The sequence below is a fragment of the Numenius arquata genome, chromosome 4 (assembly GCF_964106895.1).
Source record: "Numenius arquata chromosome 4, bNumArq3.hap1.1, whole genome shotgun sequence".
NCBI classification, from domain to species: Eukaryota; Metazoa; Chordata; class Aves; order Charadriiformes; family Scolopacidae; genus Numenius; species Numenius arquata.
In genome coordinates, this window is record NC_133579.1 from 59,054,141 (window position 1) to 59,077,803 (window position 23,663).

The window sequence follows — 23,663 nt, forward strand, 5'->3', positions numbered from 1 at the left end:
GCATATGAAGCAACGACCACTAGAAAAAAACTGAAAAGCACATCAAATAGTTGTATTTTACCAGTTCAGTTTGAACACAAAAGTCTCTTTCAGTAAAATGTATGCACAGGCCAAAAGCATACGCAGAAGCTCTGAAAGTCACCTACAGCAGTGCTTTTAATGTCTAAGAGGTCTCCTCGATGAAAATCTTTACGCCAGGAAAAACACTTCATGTAACAAAGAACACAAAATTAAAAATGATTTGTTAATTCTGCATGGCACTGTCAAGAAGAAGAGGGATAATATATCCCAAAAGAGTATGCATCTTTAAGATGTATAAATTCAAAGTCCCTAGAACACAAGTCTGCTGCCAAACCAAGTACCTGTTTTTCTTCCTCATTTAGAAGTTCAAGTGAAGTATGTCTGTTAAGCATAGAGAGATCGTGTTCTGGAGTTAAAGCTATTAAGATCACACGGTCTGCTCGCCAGCGAGGAAATCTTCACTGACACGCATACCCAACAGACCCCTTCTCTTCGTCTTTATAACAGCACCCTACCATTAAAAGCTGCAAATTGCATCAAATTATACTTCTGTAAAATTTTTGAAAACAAATATTAAACCAAGTATTTCCTTGACTGTCTTAATATAAGAGGCCAAATGCTGCTCTCCTTGAACTCTCCCTCCATATTCATTTCAGTACCGCTGGAAGGAAGCTGTGAGTGCACACAGACAGCAGGGCTGGCTCTGTACAAGTCAGAGGTGGTAGTTATTTTAACCTGGCTCACACATATGACGTCAAAAAAGGGCTAGCAGGACCGTTTATGTGCTATTTTTCAAGGTCTGCCAACTTAATTCTAATGCATACATATATATTTATATATATATAAAATGCATAGTGGCTTTCAATTATAAGAAAAATGTAATTTAGTTTTAAAACTCATCATCGGGACTCTAGAATTTTAGTGGTTAATCCACTAAATCCACAGGTAATATGAGCTGAATGGTCACATTTCTTAGCACAGTACCATAAATGCACCACCTTAGAAACTGCTATTATGGGGGCTAATCCAATAACAACAGTGGCAGCAACAAAATCCATTGTCAGGACAAATGTCAGTCAGGCATTAAAAAAATATGTCTCTGAAGAATTGCATTGTTTTTAAAAAATACACTGAAATATTCTATACAAGAATATAGGCATCACACTTAAGAATCTAAATTTATAACCACTTACATGTATTAGCTATTCTTAATAAACCATTTACGTTTGCTACCCACCTATAGTAGCTACAGTTTCAAATTGGGAACACCGCAAATTTATGAACCGTCCCTGAGATCAGTAATCCAAAATAAATAGCCCTGCAAGTATAACAGTGTAAACTCTGGATTTAAGTCTTCGGTAAGAATCAGTTCTCAAAATCCAAGGAGAACATTGAGCAAACGTAAACATAGCAATCATTTTGTCAGTTTTGAGTTATTCTCAGCAACAGTGGAACCTATGTGAGATGAAACATCCAAACATCGAAGATGCGTCATTTGTATCATACAATATGGTTGTCCTAGTTCACTTTCCTATCATTGAACCCCTGAACACATCCAGCTGTGATGTGGATCTCCAAATTGCGACCCAGATCTGCTCCTCCACTCTGCACAATCTTTACAGTGCCTTTAAAAACACTCTTTTTGAGGATCTTATTCTTGAATAGAGGAATGGCGAATAGATCTGTGATAATCCTCTGGACTAGTCACAAGTTCTGGTAAATCATAGCCTCTCAGAAGATGTCCACTGTTTTGTTGAGCAAAGTAATACAGCTGCCTGGCAAACATTGGTTCAACCTTAAGAACAGACAAAATGTTAATCAGACATGTGACAAAATTTCATACTCCTCATCTTAGTTATTTACAATAATTTTAAGTTAAAAACAAGGCAGGGCAAAACAGTTCTGCTTACCAGAATGGGAAAACGATTTCAGTGGTGTCACTAATCTCTGTTTTAAGCTAGGTCTTGCCTGTTCTGCTGCCAAGTGCCTTGCTAACTGCACACAACTCCTTACCTCCACAGCCTTCGTTTAGAAGGGCATGTACCAGTGACACAAATGATGTATTAGCAATTGCAGCCCCGTAGCCAGCCCCTGGGTCTGAGCAATGCCTAGAGGCCAGCCATGTCCGTGGCCACTCCATGTGTTCAAGCATGCACGCAAAGTGTTGAAAGTCTTGTCTGCATTGTAAAGTACCTTGAGGACTTAACTTGAAATACTGGAGTCCTCAGGTAGACTGAGATACGTCGTCAAATGACTGTGTTTGAAGTCTAATTTCAATCTAACACCCAGGTTACTCTTGTTTCAGTTCATTCAAGCTCTCAGGAGGAATCTCTTCAACCATCGAGAGGGATTTGTATGATTTAACCCTGCCTTCACTTCTGTCTCTTCAGAAACGACCGTTCCCTCAGGGCTTTGGGCTCTGACTGCAAACACCTAAGTTGCACCCTGAGAACAAACACCTGAAGCTGTCCTTACTATTGGGGGATGGACAAGGTTGGACAACTCTTCTCCACAACCTTCTCCTGCTGGGCAGCCAGCCCCTCCATGTTAAGACACAGGCACCACTTTGGAGGAAAAATATGCTCTCTGTGGGTCCCCCCCTCAGGGAAGGGAGAGATTCAGAAGGGATCGCTGACTTGGAGCAGCCCCACCAATCCCCCTTCCCTTCCTCTTATCAGCATTTGGAGGCAGCTGAGCACCTTCCACTCCGCCATGGGGGAGAAGGGAAGGCAGCGGGGCAGGTGAGCCAGCTCTCAGGGCATAGCTGTTTGGTGGCATGGTGGAGCCCCACCAGCCCATGAGCCAGGACATCCTGAGAAGTTGAGGAGCAACTGGTAAAGGGGAAGCAAAGATCTAGAAAGAGCAGGAGGTACAGGCTCACCAAAAAGCTGACAGGACAGGAGATGCTGAAGGGGACTGGAGATACTAAGAAGGAGGGATGGATAACCTGGGATGGATTTGTGAGCTTCCCACCTTCCACCCCAGAAACTCGCTAAGCATCAGTATGGCAGTACAAAAGCTAGGCAGTTGAGGGGAGGCCACAGCTTATGACAAAAGGCTGAATTGGTACTACTGAAGGGGCTTTCAAAAAATTAAGAGACACCAGTTTTCTTCCCAAGGATGCAATAAGCTAAGCCCTGCCGCTAACGTGTGCATTATCACCTCTCTTGTGGTTTTATGGGCCAATACAGCCAATTTAGAAAGTACCTGGTCTCAGTCTCCGTCATCACCCTCTCTCAGATAGCATCCTGAAACACTAGCTTTGAGTGTGTGTGAACTGTGGTCAGTCAGCCCATGAGCTTGCCAGCTACCTTAACCCCGAAGCTGCACAGGCAGTCCCGGCATCCCATTAAGGGCTGAGGTCCCTGAAATGCAGGCTGGGATTCTGGAGCAGAATCACCACTTCAGGTGCAGCGGTGGTAAAAGACCATGTCCTGCACCAGCGTGGCAGCCCAAGTAGATGCAGAAGCAGGCCAGCAATAACATCACTGCCCAGCTCTTCCACACTACCTTTCAGCTTTAGGTTTTGAAGGGACTTGCAAAAGAGATCACTGCTGCTCTACAGAGAGGGAAATCAGGTGCTCTGCCCTACTGATGGCTGGCAGCCAGTCCTTGGCAGATCCGGGGATTCAACCCCTGGTCTGGATGGTGCTGCATTTTCAAGCATTTACTACTTCCCTCACAACCTACACAAAGTAGAAAAGCCTGGCTGGCAGATTCATATCCTCCAAGGAATATGTTTCTTTTAGGTAAGGCAGAAGTCCTACTTACATGGGCTGTAATTAGTTTCCTCTGCCTCTGCGGATCTGGAAATTCTTCCCCAAAGCACAGAGCAACCTGGTATCTCGGCAGCGGGCGTCCATGGTGAGCAAAGGCTTGCAGCTCTGGGAAGAGAGAACGGGACGTGTTGTGGGTTAGCCCTGGCAGGCAGGTAAGCAACACGCAGCCGCTTGCTCGCTCCCACCAGTGGGATGGGGGAGAAAATCGAAAGGGCAAAAGTGAGAAAACTTTTGGGCTGAGATAAAGACAGTTTAATAGGTAAAAATTAAAAAAAAAAAAAAAAAAGACAAAACAAAACGAAGAAAAACAAGTGATGCAAAAAGCAATCGCTCACCACCAGTCGACCGATGCCCAGCCAGTCCCCAGGCAACAGCAGCCTCTGGCAAATTCCCTGCCTCCCCTCGCCCCTCAAGTTTTACTGCTGACCATGAGGTCATACAGGAGGGAATATCCCTTCAGTCAACTTGGGTCAGTTGTCCCGGCTGTGTCCCCTCCCGACCTCTTGTCCACCCCAGCCTACTCACTGTAGCGGCAGAGTGAGAAATGGAGAAAGCCTTGATGCCGTGCAAGCACTGTTCAGCAATAGCTAAAACATCCCTGTGTTATCAGCACTGTTATGATCACAGATCCAAAACAAAGCACCACATCAGCTGCTATGAAGAAAATTAACTCTATCATTAACTCTATCCCAATTGACACCAGTCCAGGCCAGTAAGAAAGACTGAGTTCCAGATAGAGGACCTTGGAGCACAATGGAAGAAGATGAAGTAACTCCAGGGAGGATGAGAGAGGTCAGAAAACAGACAAAAGGTAAGGAGGAGAAATTGAGTTTGGAGACTTTCCCACAGATTGGGGGAGCTAGTTATAACACTGCAATTTTTCTGTTTGCCTTGCCTCACAAGTCATTTCATATTCACAAACAGGGATGTCTTCCAATTAGTATTTTTATTGGAAGAACCTCCTGGAGCAGACACTAGTGGTAGCCGGGACCCGCTCAAGTGGACGGCCACCAGCAGCACTGAAACCAATGGTTTAGTACAGCCAGAGACTCAAAGAACTGCTAGTCACGAAATTCAGCCTCAGCTGGACACAGTCACAGAGCCACGGTCATCACTTTGCCTAGTAGGGACAGAGGGGCTCAGGAAGGTGAAGGACCTTATTTAAGCCATGCACCGAGCCAGCAAAAAACCCTGCGTCTTATCCGCTCCTGCACTCTCTTCACCAACCCATCCTTGCACAAAGGAAAAAGGTCAAATTATGTAATTACTCCAATAGTCAAAGTGTCCCCCACGAACGATAGCAGGGGAGGCCTTTATAAGAGACTTCCACTCAACCCAAAATCACTATGTTGTGTTTTAGACACTGCATTTCCTTCCAGAAGAGAGAAAATTCCATCTAACACAATAACCTCATTAAAGTCTGTACTATGTGCAATATTGCTACATAGTTGATTGGTAAAGACTTCATTTTAATTTATAACCTTGTTCATGCTTTCTGGAAAAAGTTGACATTTATATTAAAACCAATGTCTTATAATGAAGCATGCCCTGCTATACAGGGAAAGGAGAGTCTTCAAACTTGGCATGACAAATGCACCTTTTCCCAAAATATAGCACTGACATTTCTACTCCAACTGCAAGCTTCTTTTTAGACCAAGGCATGCATGCAGTGGCTACCACAACAGTGTCCCAGCCCTGGCTTGGGACTACTTGCCTTACTGTGAGGGTCAGTAATAAGGGTAAAACAATGGGCCACTCACTTGAAAAATAAAGAATAGTTCTCCCCAGAGTCTCCCCCAAAATCCCCTAAAAGCGTTGTGAACTTCTTGGAGGTATGCCAAGAGAGAAGAGAGATTTTCCATAGGACCCTCTGTGCTTCCCTCTGTGCTGCCAGACCACAGGGAAGGATGATCCACCGAAGGCCAGTCCAATGCCACACTGCTAATGGGGAACTTCTGCCCCCTTCCTCTTCCCCCCCAGTTTTACTTGGCCTCAGCAATTCTCCAAATCCTGAATACCTGTGGAAGCACCACACAGCAGCCCATGGCACGGACATGGAGAAGAAAGCCCTTTCTTTCCCACCAGCAGGATAACTGGGGATTGAGGTCAGCCTCATGCTTCTCCGAAACCCTCCACTCGCTCCATCTCCCTTTCCAGGCTCAAGCACCTCCTCCTGCACTTCAGGGCTCCCCATGAGCCTCCACAAACCTTCCCCATCTCCTGCTACTCCAGCTCCAGCCACCCTCCTGCCAAGCCAACCCTCCTCTGACTGCCGCCCTCATACTCCCAAATTCTCTTCCTCTATCCTCCTACTCTCCACCCAGCCCAATTTACTGCATTTATTATGCAGTACTCCCCAGAGACCATCCACCTGGTTTCTGATTTATTGCCATTTCAGCCTTCTCAACAGTACAGGCTGCTCAACACGGGCCTCAATGTTCTGCTGCAGTTTGCATTGCAGGGTCCAGCTCCCCAACAGGGTCCTAATAGCTGCGGTCCACGCTAGTTCTGCTTCTGCCCCTTTCTCTGCTGTTCAATATTTCATCTCCTGGCAGAGGTCTCCCACTTCTCTTCCCAAGGAAGCCCTGGTTTCCTAAGGGGGGAGTCCCCAAGCTTGCCTGCAGTCTGGGATTTCGGTACATTCAATTAACATGCAGATGTGATACACCCATGGCAAGTCACTTACAAACCCAGCAGAGCAGCAACACATGCAAAAACTCACTTTTCACACACCACAGACTATGACTTCAACCACATGCTTGGGTTTGCACAGGCATTGGTGCATAAGTAATTTAGAAGGGGGAAAAAATAACTATTGCTTGAGCTTATCTTTGGGGTTAAGTGTCTAAAAAGAGATGTCCTGTCAACCGTTTGGAAGAACCCAGACTACATCTAAAAAACCACCTGAGAAAAGGGAAAGGGATTTCCAAAACCATCATCAGAGGCAGAATTATACATCTTTAAATTAGCATGTGATTGAAGCCCAAGCCAATACCCTGACCTCAAATTCCCCTTTCTAACTGTCAATTTTCACATCCATATGAGATTTCTCCCTTTAAATGCATTTCTTGCTTGACCATTTTGCTAGGATGGTGCATCAACCTTGAAATATAAAGTACCTAGAGCTGTTGGTTTGGGTTTAGTATTTTGGGGTTTTTTTTTAATTTTGCAAGGCATTATTCTCCTAAGATACTCAAGCCAGTGCCGATGCCCTGTTCTAATGGGAAAACACACCAAACCATAGGCACTCAGTTCACCTGTAGCAATGCCACACATCTCAAAAAAGGGGACAACGTATTCCTGCGCCTAAGTTGTCCTCTGCGATAATGACTGGCTCCCACCACTTTCTCTGGGCAGACAGTTTTCCTCCCTCTAACTGCTCAGAGGTGCTGTGAAGCAGGGTTGAGGCTTTGCTTCTTCTCTCCATGGGCTGGAAGGAAAAGGTACCATCCTGAAGCATGCCCTTGCCCTCTCTGTACTCAGATGCTCCAAACTGCCCTGTGCAAAACGAGATGTTCTCACATTGCTCTGGAGAGGTAATGCACCTCCCTGCTTAGAGCAACCTGGAAACTCTAGAGCTTGTGAAATCCTTTTCACCTCCCAGATATCTTTTAAACACTAGTACAGACTGAAAAGAAGGCTTTCTACTGAAATTCATGATGCTATTTGTATACTCTGAGCAAGATCTCAAGCTCGCTCTGTGTCAGGTTGAGAGCAGCACAAGCAAGACCACAGACCTGCCCAGGACTTAGGTGAGCAGATCCAAGACCAGGATCCACTCCTCTGTCACTCAATACTTGGAAAGACTATTTTGCTAGGTTCCTCCTTACACTTCTTAAAGAGATGTGAGGTTTGGGGTGTCACCAGCCAAACATCAGTTCACTCCTGCTGGTTTGTGCAGGGGCACTGAAAGTGCACGGAGCGCAGAATTTGACAGGATTATTCAGGAGTCAACTACCCCTTGACTGTGCTTGCCCAGAAAAAGAAGTGAGAGGTAATTTTTACTGTAACTCGAAAGGTAACATGAAAAGAGCACTCCCATAAAGCTGATGTGGAGAGTGACTGTGTGACATCTCCAGAAACGATACCAAAGCCATAGTGGGAATTACCTGCTAAAAACTGCTGAGTATCAAAGAGCTTGCATGTTTGGTCCCGCTCCAGCTTGTTGGGTCGGTCACTGCAGAGCGCCAGAGGCCCGTCCCAGTAGATCCTGCTCTGGCAAAGTCTCTTAGCGTAGAGGCCATCAGGTGCCATCCACAGTATTACTCCTCGTTCCAGGTGGTTCAGTAGTTTTTCTATGTTCTTCCGCTGGCCATTATCCTCCGGATAAGGGAAGATAACTTGCTCCAAGCTGCTGACCTCGTAACTTTGGCCATGGGATATCCTACAACCTTCAGGACTAGAAGTTGTCACCTCCTTTACTAGTATTTCACGGTAATATAAACAGATGTGGAGCCGGCAATCTACAAGGAGAGAAAAAAAAAAAAATCACTGTGATACATCAGTGTGAATAGCTTACATTTCAGATCCGTACTAAGGCCAAGAGACAAGTTTGCATGAGATTTCTGAGCCTGGTTGTCACCACCACCCAGAAGAAAGGCTCACATTAGAAAAAAATCATCTAAAGAATATAAATACTAAAACTTTTGGGGCATAGTAGCATTAATGCGCTCTCATTTTATTGTAAGGGCTACTGATGTGGGAATTTGGTAGGAACTAACGTCCCTCAATCTTCACACTTCCGATTAAAAGGAAAAGTCTGCACACAGAAAGTTGTTGTTCGTCACATTTTCCAAGTTCACATCACAATTAAACCCACCGGCTCAGTACACTTCCTCAGATTTAATCAGGAAGTAGCTGTGTTTCTCCCCAGATTTTGCATAAAAGAGGCTTCTGCACAGGGGCCCTGCAAGCTTGCACTCAGCTGCCTGAAGAGAAGCGACTGTTGGCTCCAACCTTACCCCACCTTACTTTCAAATGGCCATTCGATCAACTCGGCTGACCCCTAAGAACTCACACAGCACTGAATATATATGTGTGTGTGTAAAAAAATACACATATATATATATGTAAAAAATAGATGCGTGGTGTGTGTATATAACATATGTTTATGTATGTATATATACACAAACACACGCACACATATATACATACATACCGACCCTGACTGAGGAGAACAATCCTGCTCAAGAAAGCTGCTGAGTGTCACGTTACAGGTTTATCTATTATTTCTGAGAAAAGCACATTCCCACAGTCATTCAGAACGTCCCCTAGCATCCAGATATGCGTAAACCTGACTGAAATAACTTCCCTTTTCTTCCCCGAATGCCTTTTTTTCACCAGGAATAATGAAGCAGAGCAAAGCCAGATGGCACCAGCAGGAGCAGTTTTGGTGGGGGCTCCTCCGCAATGAAAAAATGAGCTAAAAGTCACTGACAACCCCAAAATTTCCCACCTCCCTTTGGAAGGCCTAATTTGGCGGCTCACCAAAGCAACCCAGCACTAACACTGTGAGCCAGTGAAGCACTTCCATTAACTTTAACCACATCCATCCCATGGACCTGGGGCTACAAGTGCTTAAGTATCCTGGAAAACAGAGGCTTAAGCCCATACGCTGACTTCATTCATTAAAGAGGTTTCTTTTTTTTGCTTCTTTTTTCTTTACATCAGAAAGGAGAGACAGTGCCAGGGCAAATCAGAGGTGGGAGTCTCTTGTCAAGCTCCCCCAAAAGCCCGGGGGGTTACAGACCTTACCTGACAGGGCGAGGGCTTCACCAGACCTTATGCTTGGCTCAATCGGGATGCCAGGAGTCTGGGACTCAGGAGGGGCACAAGCATAAAAGGTTCCTGTGACCTGACAACCTGTTTTCACAAACAAAAGTCAGTGACAGCTGCCTAAATCCTAAAAGAAAAGCTCAGGCATATATCACAGCGATGCAAAAGCAAGTTTTTCTGGGCCCCACCAGGAACTCTCTCCCTTCCCCCCTTCTTCTTAAAAGGTCTGATTTCCAAATTTTTCCAGTTATGCTAACTCTACCAATCTCTCCAGATGTTACTTGGGCTGTATTTTTATTTGCGTTTGCATGAAATACCCCCTTGGCATTTCAGTATTCCCCCTAGTACTTTTTCCTTACCGAACATGTTATTCTATGGCAGAAATAATTTACATTTGTAACTAGGCTATAGTGCTCTTAAAAGTCAACTGGATAAAATAATCCATTCAGTATAAAGACAGGTATAACAATAAAGCTGGAATTAACACTTTAAAAAGCAGGTAAAGAACATTGTGCAGCAGGAGATTACTAGGGTTTTATTACCAGGAGTACTATTAGACTGTTCCAAGAGATGCCTACCAGTAAGTGGATTATAACGCAGGCAATTGATGTTTTCCTCTGTTTCTTAATGTCAATGGAAGTTTCTGGAGGATGATGCAAGTGACTTGCAGACAAGCACACACTATCTTTCCCAATGGCAGAACCCACCACGATCAGGAGATGGAGTGATGCGGATACAAAACACTCGCATCTCTTAGAGAAGCCTTAGAGCCCAATGAGAAACCCAACACCAACCACTAACAACTGCCTCCAAATTCAGCAAAGTGTCCGAAGGTGTGTTTAACTACTGCAGAGGATGTACTTCAGGACCAAATTAATTTAGCTTGCTACCTCGATTTTATATTAGCTCAACGAAAAGCAAAGGATTTTGCCTCATAATTCCAACATACTGCCAGCAAAAGTTGCAGTGCACTGAGCATTTACTTTTTAGCAGATGCAAAGAAACAGAAGTTTATTTCTCTGCACCAAAACCTCTAGAGAACTGTCCTCTGAAAATGTAATATCTGCTCTAAGACGTCCCCCCTCGCTTCCCGTCCTTTTCTGCCCTTCTGAACCAGCTGCTTCTCCTCACGAAGCAAATGCCCGAGTCCTCAGGTGAGTTATCCTGCAAGGATCTATGGCACACGGTTCCCTTTCTCTTATGTTTTATCCCCTGCAGGCTTCACTGTTGCCAATTTTCACAATTCAGGCTTTTTCCTAAGGATGCAGAGCTTGGAAAGCCATGATTCTGTTAGGCGCTGGTACTGGGAGATCTTCGGGGAAGGGAACGTCCCTTTATTCTGTTTCTGCTGTACCAGCCCCAAGAGAGACTCAATCCATGACAAGTTGTCCCATTGCCACAGCACTAAAATAAAGTAATAATTTCAGCTTTCCTCTCGGGAGAATAATGCCATTCTAATCCACAAGGCTGGAGGGAAAAACCTCACTGATGTGTGTCTCAAAAGGTCCAAAAATCAGAAAGCAAAGCTAAAGAATACATTTTCCCATTTGAGGGTTGGGGGGGTGTTGGTTGTCTTCTTATTGCTCAGGGCTTTTGAGACAGCTGAGGACTTTTGGGGGCTAACTTTTATCAACTCAGAGGACTGCATAGCCCACACACCGCACGTATGCTGGCAGTGAAAGCAAGAGCCACGACAAAGGCTCTTGCCATGGGCCTGGTGGCTCTCTTTGAAGGGAGCCCAGCACTCCTCTCCACCCTCTCCTGCTAATGCCAACAAAAACCATGAATAAAAAAACCTGAAATCTGTGGCCTTTCTAGGTGACCAGCCTCAGCCAGCAACCCTAAACGGGAGCGTCTTACCATTTTCACAGCCAGGCCCTTGCCAGTGATGACTGCGAGCTGCGAAGGGGACGCTGGCGCACTGGTAGGGGATGTCAGGATGCGGCTGCTCCGGGGCAAAATCCCTCCAGTTCCGTTCATGGGGCACCATGTAGTTTGGTACCTATTCAGTTCAACAAGATGTTCTTTTACTCGACAGCTGTCAAAACCAATGCTCTGCATTGCACCAGCTTTTGTGTTTCAGCTCCTTGATTTCCTCTGCCAAAGCCCGCGGAGGTCTAAGCATTGCCCAGGCTACAGAAATGGCACTTCGCCACCACCACCAATGAGGCTTTCAAATGAACTTCTCACCACTGGTGTAAATAACAAGCAGGGTGGAATAACAAAAGGCAGTCAAAACAGTGCTGGTAAATGTCTGCTTGGAAGAGCAAGGCTTCATTGGGTGCTTATAGTCTGGCATCAACAGAATGGCAGTGCACTAATATCTATGGCCCAACAGAAAAGAGCTATTACTCTGGGATAAACACCACCAAGGGAAATTAACTGCCCTGTGGCCTCATATGACATTAGAAAAGTTGCTTCTCAATTTCTCAGTTTTCATAATAAAGTTTCTTCCCAGAGAGAACTAGAGAGCCACGCCAGCAAAGACAGACATAGCACAGAGCACAGAAATGATGCTGCTCAACGTACAAGCACCAAGCAAAGTGCATAACTAATGTCTTACCTGAGATGGTAGTGAGGTGTAAGGAGATGTTATTGGAAAGGGATGGTTCATCATTAACGGTTGCTCCTCCATGCTCATCTGTTTTGCACCTATGTTCACCAGAGGGATGAAAATAAATGACGTCAACCACATCTTAAGGAAATCTGAAATTGGCACATTGAAGACTCAAATCTGTGCAACCTGCTTTTGAACAAGCAGAGGGCTAAAATGCCCTCCAGCATTGCTTTGGGACAGGATTCCCAGCTCTCCCTTGCAGGTAGCTCCAGGGGGCAGCCTGTCCTGCTGGGCTCCCCAGTGCCCCACAGCAAAGTGCTGCCCAGCTGTACCCCATGTGCCACAATGACCTACCCGGGCCCTGCCAAGCCTTTGCCTCCCGCAAGCCCTGCCTGGCACCAGGGGCTTCTTGGAGAGCAGGCACTGTGCCCAGCCTCTGCCCAGGAGGCTGCGGGATGGGCATCCCTCACTCCTGCCTCACCCCCTCACCCCCTGCAGCAGTTACCTACTGTCCGGCTCAAAACACTTCTGCTCCTCCCTGTATTCAAAACCTAGATCCAGCAAGCAAATTATTTTTTTTTTTCTGCCTGTCTCTTGAGCCGCTTGCTTGGCTCTCATTACGCAGAACTGGCAGGCAGGCTTCAGCTAAAAGAGCAGTTCCTCCAGCGATGTGCAGGGCGCCGGTTTGCATCTTCTGCAAGGGCTCCCTTTCAACACTCCGACTCAAACGCCAGCCGGCCTCCTGCAGACGCAGCCTCTTAAGTCATCAGAACGAGCTGCACTTGAGCTCTGCATTTTGGCTCCTTAAAAGACTTGAAAAGACTGCATGGCCATTCCAGAAAAGCACGCTTCAGTCCTCATATGCTTACAATGAGACATATTCACACGCTCTTACACAGGGAATTTGAGATGCTTTACCTTTTTTAGCTCCTTCTGGCACTATTCTGTACACTTTATAGGGATCTGAGATGTCCAGCTGGCTTCTCTCCACCAGTTCTTCAAAGTCATTGCTCTTGTTCAAAGCACACCTTAATCTTGTCTTCCAGGTAGGGGGATCTGGTTTATCAATGCCCTCTCTGAACTTTCCTTTAAAAAGAGCCCAGGCCTGGAAACATTTCAGATAATCAAAAGAACAAGGGGGGAAAAAAAAAGAAAAAAAGAAAAAAAAAAGAGAAAAAAGGAAAAGAATTAACTACAAGGTACAAGTCCACAATGCTTGAAACAGCATATATGGGTGTGCTCATATGTGCATGAATTTACTTCCTACAGATCTGGGCTGAGAAAAAAGCAGCATGGTAAGGTAGGAAACAGTTTATCAGGCACAAGAAAAGGCAAAAAATGATCCAAGACGAATGTGGAAACAGACATGCTGCAGTCCCACAAGCATTTAGCTCCACAGAGAGAAGTGCGAAAGGACGGGCTGTCTCATCCATCCATCCCCCCCATCCGGGGCAGAGCCAGGGCCACCAGGCAGGCAGCTGGTGGCAGCGGGTACCCGGGAGAGCCATCCTGCAGAGGCAGGTGGCGAGGTCAGGATGGCAAGGGGCCACTGCAGAGCCTCCAGGCATCCCTCCTGCCCTGGCTGTGTCCCACAACCCCAACCCTGGGCTGAGCCCTACCTTGAAGAGGGCGGCATCCTCCTCGCGGTTGTAGTCCTGCTTGCCAGCGTGCTTCCAAGGGATGCGGAAGATGCTCTTCTCGTCGTTCTCCCACACCAGCCCCGGGTACTTGCCACTGTCTATCTGGTCGATCAGCCACTGGCGGAGTTTCCCGTTGCCACAGCTCACCGAGTTCATCCCGCACTCGCCTGGCTCCAAGTTCATGCCACTCGGGTCGGGAGTCAGGTGGGGGGGTTTGGAGTGCCTCACTGAGCCCACTTCTCCACACACACTCAAGGCCCAGCTCTCTGGGGGGCTGCAGAGGAGGGGGAGAGGAGCAGGATGGGGGGAGAGGAAAACCCACAGGTCAGGCACCAGCTGAAGTTCCCATGTAGAGCCACACCAGCGGTCCCCAGTCCCCAGTGCGCAGATATCGTGCCAAACGTCAGCTACGGCATACAAGGGGGGCCCCGGGGAGCCCAGGAAACATGGTACAGAGCCTCAGGAAACCAGGCACAGCCCCCCGCAGCCCTCCCCAGCCACGGCTCGTGCTGCAGACTTTGACAGACTTCCCCCCTGTCCCGACACTGTTTTGCATGAACATACATGGGCTGTTGAAATTTTCATTGCAAGTGACTCAAGGCACAAAGCCCTTGTCCTGCTCAGAGTTCAACTGGGTTTTTACTTTTTAACCAAAGAGAAAAAATTGCATAAAAATGTATTTGCACATGACAGTGCACATATGTGACGTTAGACACATGCACACAATTTGGAGGGCTTCACATCAGTTACGATTTATACGGCATCTAACTATAACATCAAAGTAGTTTCACAGACTCACTTAAGCAAGACACATTTGAACACATGAAGTCCTATACATATCTACCCCTCCAACTGCTCCCAGCACGCGTATAGAGTAACATTCAAATCTACACATTGCAAATACTTAGAAGTGGCAAGACAGCAACCTACAGAGCCTGGCACAAGGGCACTGTTCCCAAAGACATGGGAGCTTGCCAGCCACACAGAGCCCTAGCCACACACAGAGGTGCACTGGGAGTGGTGCGGCTCTGCAGGGATAGGCACCCGCTGCCAAGGTCCTAACGTGAGGACACTGACACAAGTGATGGGGACCCAGTGTCAGGTTTGTCTCCCCAACCTAAAAAATGCTTGAATGCCCCAAAGTTAGGTTTGGTGGCTTTTTCCCCCCCATGACATTGAATTGTGGTAAGTGATAAAGTGATTCCTCACCCACACAGGGTGTCTTTGCCTCTACACGCAGGGAGACTTTCAGAGACGCTTGTCAGACAGGTGCACACCACTGGGGTAGCTGCCCGTGGGCAGAGGGGCAGCTTCGCACCCCTTACACCCCTCCTCAGGCGGCAGCATCCCCCCAGACACCAAACCCGGTACCTCACTTTCTCCCCTGGGCACGATGTGCCTGGGGGGCAGCCAGGACCACGGCTGCCCTGCGCGTGGTCCGCTGATGCCCGCTCAAAGACCCCCAAAAAGTCCTTTCCCCCCTTAGAGCAAAAAGCGGATCCCCCCACCCATTCCGCGACCGTCCCCTGGACAGAGGGAACCGGCAGCACCGGGGGCTGATGCGCGCCTTCACCTCGGGAGCAGATAACGGGCAGGGTATTATTTTTTTGCTCTAAATTAGGGGAATAAATATTTTTTAAAAAAAAAGGAAAAAAAGCCCAAACGGCTCGCTCAGGTGCCGAGAGCACCTGGAGAAGCCCAGACGGGGCAGAGCGAGGTGCCCGCACCGCCTACCCCCATCTCTCTCCCCGGCCCTTCGGGTCCGGCGGCGGGACCGCTCTGCCCGGAGCGGCGGGCGGAGCGTTGCGGCGGCCCGGCGGGGAGGGGGGCAGCCCGGGGAGGGTAGGGGGAACTCCGCCGCCGCCGTCGCTTACCTCTGTCGCGGCGCTGGGAGCGGGCAGGGGCCGCCGGCTGCCGGGGCGGCTGCTGAGACGGGGCGCACCGCGACTGGGCCGGCGGCACCGGGAAGTTTCTTTATATGAAGGAGGGCGTCGTGCCCGGGCGGGGGGGGGAGGCGGGCCCCGGCCCGGAGGTGGAGCCGACGGAGGGGAGCGGGGACTTTGCGAGCTGGAAAACATCTGAGGCAGTGACACATGCCCATTGCTGGTAAACACACGCCGCGGGGCGGGGGGGGGCGCGCAGCCCGGCGCCCTCTCTGCGTCCGCGTTGGTTTTTTTAAAAAATCTATACAGACAGACACACATACATAAATAGCATGGGGAAACTCCTACCTATGATAGCCGGGCGGCTTTTACTGTAAAAGACCCATCTAGCTACACCCACCAGAAGCGCGCTAGACGGCGCCGGCCGGGCCCCCGGGAGGCTCGGGGGGACGGCGAGGGCATCCGCCCACCCACCCACCCTCTCCGCGCCCGGGGCCGGTACCCCCTGCCCGCACCCCCTGCGACCCAACACGGCTTTGCCCGGGCCGCCGAGCCGGGATGGCGGAGGTGGATGAGAAATCCTCCCCGCTGAGGCGAGGGCTCGCCGGCGGGCTTGGAGCTCGGGCTGTCTCCCGAGAGAGCAGCAGCCCGTAAGGTGTGAAATGGGGGACAAGGTGGGGGGCAACGGCGGCGCCGGGACCCGCAGGCAGCGAGCCCCGACGGGGCGGCAGCAGCCGGAGCCGGGGGAAGCAGCCGGAGCCGGGGGCAGCCGCCAGCCCCGGCCGGGAGCGGCTCCCGCCCCGCCAAGCTCAGGGGATGCTGCCCCGGGAAAGCCCGTCTTAAGTACCGGCAGCAGAGCCGGGGCTGGGTGGTGGGGAACCCACTCGCAAAGTCCCCTGCCCTAACGTGGTGGGAGCCGGGGGAGGGGGATGAAGGAGCGAGGTCCAAGCTTGCATGAAAGTCTTTCTTACCGCCTTTTGGGTTTCAAACACGTGTTTCATGCCACGACACTTTCTTGTTGTTGTTCTAACGTCTCCAACACATATCCGCATCCTTTCTGCTGTAACTTATCAGATCAAAAAACCAGTCATCGCGCGCTGTGCTGGCAGGCTGCCGGTGCGGAGGGTACATGCAGAGTTTAGGATATTAATTGCAAATCTTCAACGCCATCTTCTGAAATTTAAATGTAATTATCGCCACGTTTTGAGGGAGAAGTGAGAAGTGCAGGCATTTTTATATATCGGGTTTATAACACACCATCCATCCTCTAAAAAAAGAATTGGCAGTGCCCATCCAAAATCTTTTCAGTCACGAGTTAAGGCACCTTCAAAACATTAAAATACATCATCAAGATTGGAGGTGATTGCCACCATAAATCAAGATGAGCAACCACAGCTTTACCAAAAGGCATCTGAAAGGCTTTCTAAAAATCCAATTTTGATTCCTAGGGGTAAGACTGTGTGGTACTCAAGGCGCCAACTTAAGTATAAAACCATCTTGAAATATATCGCTATAAAATGAACACTTCTAATGTCTTCTCTCTTTTGCAGCTCTTAAGAGGGCAAATTCTGGGCCAGTGTGAAACATGCAGGTTTGATCTGTGTTAGGTCAAACCCTCCGGGGGAAAAAAAACCCCTTCTTTCTCAAATACTGGAGAATATTTTGAAAAAAATAGTTGTTCAAAGAAATCCATGTATAAATAGAGAGGTAGATGAGTTACACATTCAGAAATCTTTAAGAGAAGACAAAGTCAATCATAAAAAACCCAGACAGTACATATGTGGGAAATTACCTGGCTGGCTGGTTGGTTGCTGTCTTTGTGCAGCAAGAACTCTATTAGAAAACTCTCCCCAGTTACCTAAATTTGAGAGGGGATGCTTAAAGTCAGACCCCTACATGCACACTTGGCCTTTGCAAATAAGTCTCCTCCTCGGTAAGACGTGCTAATCTCATTAGCTTTGCTGACTTCATTACTTGGGTTTTCTGGAAGTCAGCCATTTCCATTTAAGATGGCAAAAAAAATTTAGGACCACCATTTCGGTCTGCAAAATAGAAAAAATTCTGATCAATAACACAACTGCGGTGTCTGCATTAAATGCTACAGCAGTGCACCAGTAAACTTTCGTTGGGTACATTCTGCATATGTGAAGAGATGATTCCTCCCTGACCTGCCTTTCTGGTGATCTGAACACTTACAGCACCTCAAGCCTGTTCATCTTTTTCTAGTGATTTCCACACCGTTGTGAGTGCCTGACCCTTCAAATCTTACCCAAAAGCCCCACTGCCTTCATGGAAGTTTTCTGTGTCAGTGACCAATTGAAGTCCTCCTGTGAACACGCTCTCGCTGCTGTTTAACCACGGCAGTCACCGCCGGCCCCCCTGGTTTTCACACTCTTAAGGTCACACTGACTAAAGGCATGCCAGGAAAAGTGACTGTTTCTTCTCAACAGTCGCTTGCAAGCCCTCAGCACATAGAAAGCTGGCTTCTGCTTTCACCAAACCCCTCTGAAGTCCCAGTTGAGTCACCTGGGAATTGCACTCAAGGCAGAAAAGCAGAGAGAGATGCTAGCTCAGACCAGCTGCCGGGGGCTCTCTGAAATGGGTCCCTACGGAAAGGTCCAGTGCTGAGCCAAAGAACACAAGTATTAAATGCACTCAGGAGTTTACTCTTCCTTTCCTTCAGGAAGGTTGCCCCTGCTCTCCTGGGTGCAAAGGCTCCCCCCTCTCCCTAAAAAAACACCAGGTGAACTCAGTCTCTAAGCCAGAGGGACCTGTTGGAAATCTGCCGGAAGCAACATGTCTGGCATCAGAGGCCCTTTGAGGATTGCCGCTCATTCAGGGGTTGTCCCCAGCACCGGAGACCATAAAATCCCCTCAGGCGCTGGCACAGGGGGAGTTCCTCTCTGCAGAAGAGGAACCTGCTGAGAGTGAGCGAGGGGCACCCACTCCCTCGCGCTGCTCCCGCCTGGGCTGAGGGGGCTGCACTGGTTGCACTGGCCATCCATCTGCCTGCGGTTCTGGTGGAAATGTGCTTGTGACAGCAGGTCGCAGTGGGCAGTAAAGGTCAGGCCCCCATGGCACTCACTGCAGACCCACCAGTGAGCAGGAGCATGGCAGGGAGTGAGCTCCTTCCCCAGCGGTCCAGCTCTCATCTCAGGTAAAGACCCTGACCACGGCTCTTCAGGAACCCAGCAAAGCTTGTGCTGAAGCCCTTGACAAATTCCATCAGCAAATGCATTTTCAGGAATGGATTAAGCCCCTAAATCATAGAATGGTTTAGGTTGGAAGGGACCTTAAAGATCATTTAGTTCCAAACCCTCTGCCATGGGCAGGGACACCTTCCACTAGCCCAGGTTTCCCAAAGCCCCATCCAGCCTGGTCTTGAACACTTCCAGGGATGGGGCTGGTGATTTCAAAAATCCCAGCTGCCTATCTACATGTTTAGCTGCCCCAAACCCCATTTCCTGAAATGGAGGTGTTTGAAGAGCTCAATGCCTTGCTGTTGGCACCAGTTTCCACTGGATGCCTTCTTCCCTCAGAAGTCCTCACAAATCCCTGGTGTGTCACTTGCACAGTAGAAAAACCTCCGTGGATGGCATTGGCGGCATTTAGAGACACTGGAAATTTGGGGTGAATTCCCACTTACTTTGATTTATTCCAGCAAAGCACCTGCTCTATAAGCAGTATAACATGACTCGCAACAGACAATTTTAAGCATCCTCTGCTGTGGTAACTTCATGTGTCGTAAGTGCTGCCTTCACATTTTGGGAGGGTATTTGCAGTGCCTCCATTTAAAATAGCGACTCCTGAAACAGTATTAGTCTATCATATATCTTCCATATTACTAATTACACAGTCATTTTAAACCATTAGAAGCAAAGCATGCTGGTGAGCGTGGCTGTATCTTTGCACTTTTAAGCAGAAAAGTCTCACAGCCCAGTTGCAATTATTTTGGGTGGATTTGGTGTACATTTTGTTTTCTTTTCATGTACTTCCCCTCCGCTTCGTAGCCAAGAATATTTCAAACCACCTTTCATAAGGCTGCCTTCATGCCTCTGTACATCAGCCTGCACCCGGGACTGAAATAGCCTTTCACCACATGTCCTAACACCTGAGAGATCCTCCAGCTTTCCTTTGGAGAGAAAAGGTGGGCATCCAGCCAAGGTGGCACACAAGCAGCAAGGCACCCTTCCCCGATGCTGGGTCATCAGGCCAGGAGCTTAGAAACCCTGGGTTGACACCTTCACCCCTGCAAACCAACAGCAAAATTTTTACGGGCTTCCCGCTCCTCGGGGCCTCCTGGTTGAGCAGCAGGCTGCTTGGGCAGCTAGCACAGGGCTGACGGTGTTTTCTTCATAGAACAGGTTCTGGAGGGCTGTGTTGCTGGAACTGGGGGATGAAGGCGTAAGCATCGCCGCCCCTCTATCTGTGCCTGCCAGCCCAACCATCCGGCACCTGAAGGGAAAGGTCATACCATCAGCATCGTACTGCCAGAAGTGAGAGCTCTGCTGAGAGCAACACAGTTTGATGGATGCTGGAGACTGGTTTGACGATAACATAATCAATATATTTGCATCTAGTGGCACTTCTAAGCATTCATTTATTTTTTTCTGGAAATCAGAGGTATTTCCATGTTCTCTTCCCCCCACCCTTCCCCTCTTACTTGCCTTTCCACATGTTTTCAGGGATCTCTGGTTATTGGCTCAGTATTAACTCCCTTCTCACCAGCACCCCGATAACATTTCTGTTTTCCCAAATGCCACGCTGAATCGCTGGGCTGTGATCCGGAGGGGTACAACTGAGCAGCCCTTTCATGACCTGTTTCTGCTGCCTCCCAACACTCCTCACATTGGCTGGAAAGGAGATGCAAGCCGAGTGTGCCTTAATAGCAGATTTCTGAAATAAGGAATAAGTCATGTTCAGATTTATGGACTATTTTCTTCAATATGCAAAATATGTGTGAAAAGTCACATGACTTGGAAATAACCATTCTAAGATTGCGTATTCTTGAGGGCAAAAGCTGCTGGAGTAACGTGGATTTGTTTACAAAGGATTACATACCGTGGAACGGGTATGTAACGTGGACTTGTTTCTATTGCAGGTACAAGAGGTAATTAATAAATACCATGGCTGTCTGAGGAAAATGCCAAGTGCCCTGAGAGAATGCAGGGAAACCAAGTGGTAAAGAGAAGATTTTTCCTTTGGGAAGCCAGAGAAGTAAAGAGGAATATGAAGGATAGGGCTTACTGCTCCAGTGTCCAAGCCGCCTGTTGTAGCCATCTGGAACTACAAAGCATGGACATTTCCAGCCTAAAACTAATGGGAGGAGCAGGCTTTACTCCTGAGGTATTCTAGGTTGTATTGCTTTTATAAGCAAGAAAAAGCTTGGATTTTGTGTGTCTGCACACATGCTCATGTACCTGCATTTTGCAGAATGCTGGTAACAATTCCAGTTTTGCTAAGAAAGTATTTTTAAAGCTTGCTCTGTACTACTTGAAAAACCACAAGGCATTCATTCTGGATCATCATCAGTCCAAGCAAGACAAGGTGAAGCTTTCTGAAACTTCAAAAAAAAGCCTGCAGTCACATTTGTGCTGGACACATGAATCCAATGATTCCACCAAGCTGAGGAAATGAAAATGTGTACGTAGTTGTGAATCAAATCATCAACATTACTAATAAAAACAATATTGAGAGTTTGTTGCTGAATGACCAAGAAATTGGACTTCTTGTATGCCAAGGTTGGATTTTAAGTACAGCAGCTTATGTTAGAGTGGCATCCTTTTCCCATTCTCTTACTTTGCATTAGCTTTATTTCTCAATACAGAGAAATTCTCCCTCTCCATGTCCCCAAAGCAGCTCAACCTATGCTAGTCCAGCCACTTTCATCAGCAAGCAGCACTTAGTCATCTAAAAAAAAAACCCAAAAAACTGTAGTTTGCAAATAAAAGATAAGGAAAGCATGGTTAGCATCACTTAAAGAAGTGAATTTCTGAAAATTTCTGAATGGTTACATACATGTATTTGCAAAGAATATGTTCACTTTGTCTTGCAATAATGCATTTAATGCCTTGAAATAATGCCTTTAATTCACAAGCAGTCATTGCATATTTGTTATTTACCATCATCATCTGAGCAGTTGACTTGTTGATGACCTTCACCTCTCTTCGAGCTCTCCCTGATGAGTTTGGGTGAGGGAGGGAGCTGTCTCCTCGGGGAGAGGGGCATCATGCTGACTGTCCATCCAGGGAACACGGTGGCTCACCTGGTGCGACCATTTCCATTCTTTAAAACATTGTTATATTAAATAATAGTAAATACCAGTACCAGTCCCTGTTTTTTTTTAAAGGATCACCCCCAACACAAAACTTTGGAGAGAGAACGTGTTCTGAGGACGTCTGGGGAGTGTTCTGGCCTTTAAAATAAAAACACGTAGCTGAATATGATGTATTGCTGCAAGAATTTAAAATTTACAGCAAAGAAAAAAAACCTCAACCATGGAGAGCAGATCAAGGAAAAAAAAAACAAATCTTTTTCCTGACTGCTTTTTAAAGAGAATAAAGAACTTTTTTTACAAAAACACTGTTTAAAATTTGCTCAGTTTTCATATGAAATCTTAAAACCTAATGTGCTTGATGTTTGACAAAACAGAAAAAAAAAAAAAGAAAAATTTGTTAGGAATTTCTTTTCAAGGCTTTAAAAATCTGTACGTTTTTGTTTGCTTATCATAGATAGAATATTTTATCAACTTTTATTTTGGTGTTTTCTGGTTTCCTTGTTTTTAAGTGGAAAAATATTTATCTTCCAATGACCTTCAGTAAACAAATCAGCCAGCTCTCCCTCATGTTCTGGTGCTGGCTAGGAGGTGCTGAGAACAACCTCTCCCTTAACTCAAGTAATTTGAGGCTCACATCTCTGCCAGGTGGCTATCAAGGACTGCCCAGGGCTGCTGGTATTGAGCAAAGGAAACCATCCTTTGCCAGCGATGTGGGGCAGAGCATGGCCACATATCCCCAACTCCTTGAGGTAATGTGTCCATCCCGCTCCAACATGGGAGCCTTCTAAATCCAAAGTGTAGGAATACCATTTTTTTCCCAAATCTAACCTGCTTTGTTTGGAGTGAAAGGACAGGGTGGACAGATGGCTATATTTCAGGCCATCAACTCACCTGGCCAAATTTCTTCAGCTTTGTTGTGTCCTCAGAGCATTGCCCTGAAATGTAGTTTACACACTGCATTCAGCTCAAGACATCCCAAACATGACCAACTCTGACAAAAAACACTTATTGCTTCTCAATCATGGAAGTTAAACCAAGCTGGGGCTGACATCTCACTGGAGTGGAGAAGTGGGATCACTCCAGGAGCGGTACCCAATCTAAACATTATTTATTACAGTGAAGAACAAGGTAAAGGCTGAATTCATGCCCTCGGAAAAACTCCCTTTTTGGAGTGCATTTCCAGACTGCAGGACACACAGAAGGAGAGGGCCAAGGATGCAGCTGGTGATGGGGGTGCTGCCAGCGGGGTGTGTGGGCTGGGGTGGGATGCCCAGGCATCGCTCTCTTGAGTCCTTTCCCCCAGTAAGGAAGAAGCGAATTTCCAGGGATATGGAGAGCATTGAGCACTGGCTGGTGCGTTGGTTGATTCCTGGCATGTTTTGGGCTTCTCAAGTGTCTATGGCTGGGTGACACTCCAGCTGTTGGACTTCCCATCACATTGTGAGAGCCCCATGCCTGGGGGAAGGAAGGATACTGATATGGCCACCTTAAACATTTTTGCTTTAACCAATCTTTGCTAGCTTTCATACCAGCATAAGGTAAGTATTGTGCTTGGGTTCATTTGTATCAAAGTTCAAACCCACATCGTTTCCTGGGTTCAAAAGATCAACTTGGTTTTGTATATTTTGGGGTTGAGGTTCCACTTCAAAGAAAATGAGCTGCAAGGAGCCCAGTTACATCAGAAAATGACTTGGAGAGGAAAGGGATTAGGGGACACAATAAGAAAAATCA

At 47.4% G+C, this 23,663-nt stretch overlaps 1 protein-coding gene across 1 annotated transcript; it reads right to left on the reverse strand.

The window, feature by feature from the left end:
• Positions 1-1,116: 1,116 nt before the first annotated feature.
• Positions 1,117-13,955, reverse strand: IRF4 (interferon regulatory factor 4). The gene is made up of 8 exons (XM_074146706.1): positions 13,752-13,955; positions 13,051-13,237; positions 12,139-12,227; positions 11,436-11,577; positions 9,555-9,662; positions 7,910-8,263; positions 3,793-3,905; positions 1,117-1,816 (listed from the first exon to the last, which is right to left on the reverse strand). The coding sequence occupies exons 1-8, from the start codon at positions 13,953-13,955 to the stop codon at positions 1,673-1,675; spliced, it is 1,341 nt and encodes a 446-aa protein (XP_074002807.1). The 3' UTR covers positions 1,117-1,672.
• Between the last annotated feature and the right edge of the window lie 9,708 nt (positions 13,956-23,663).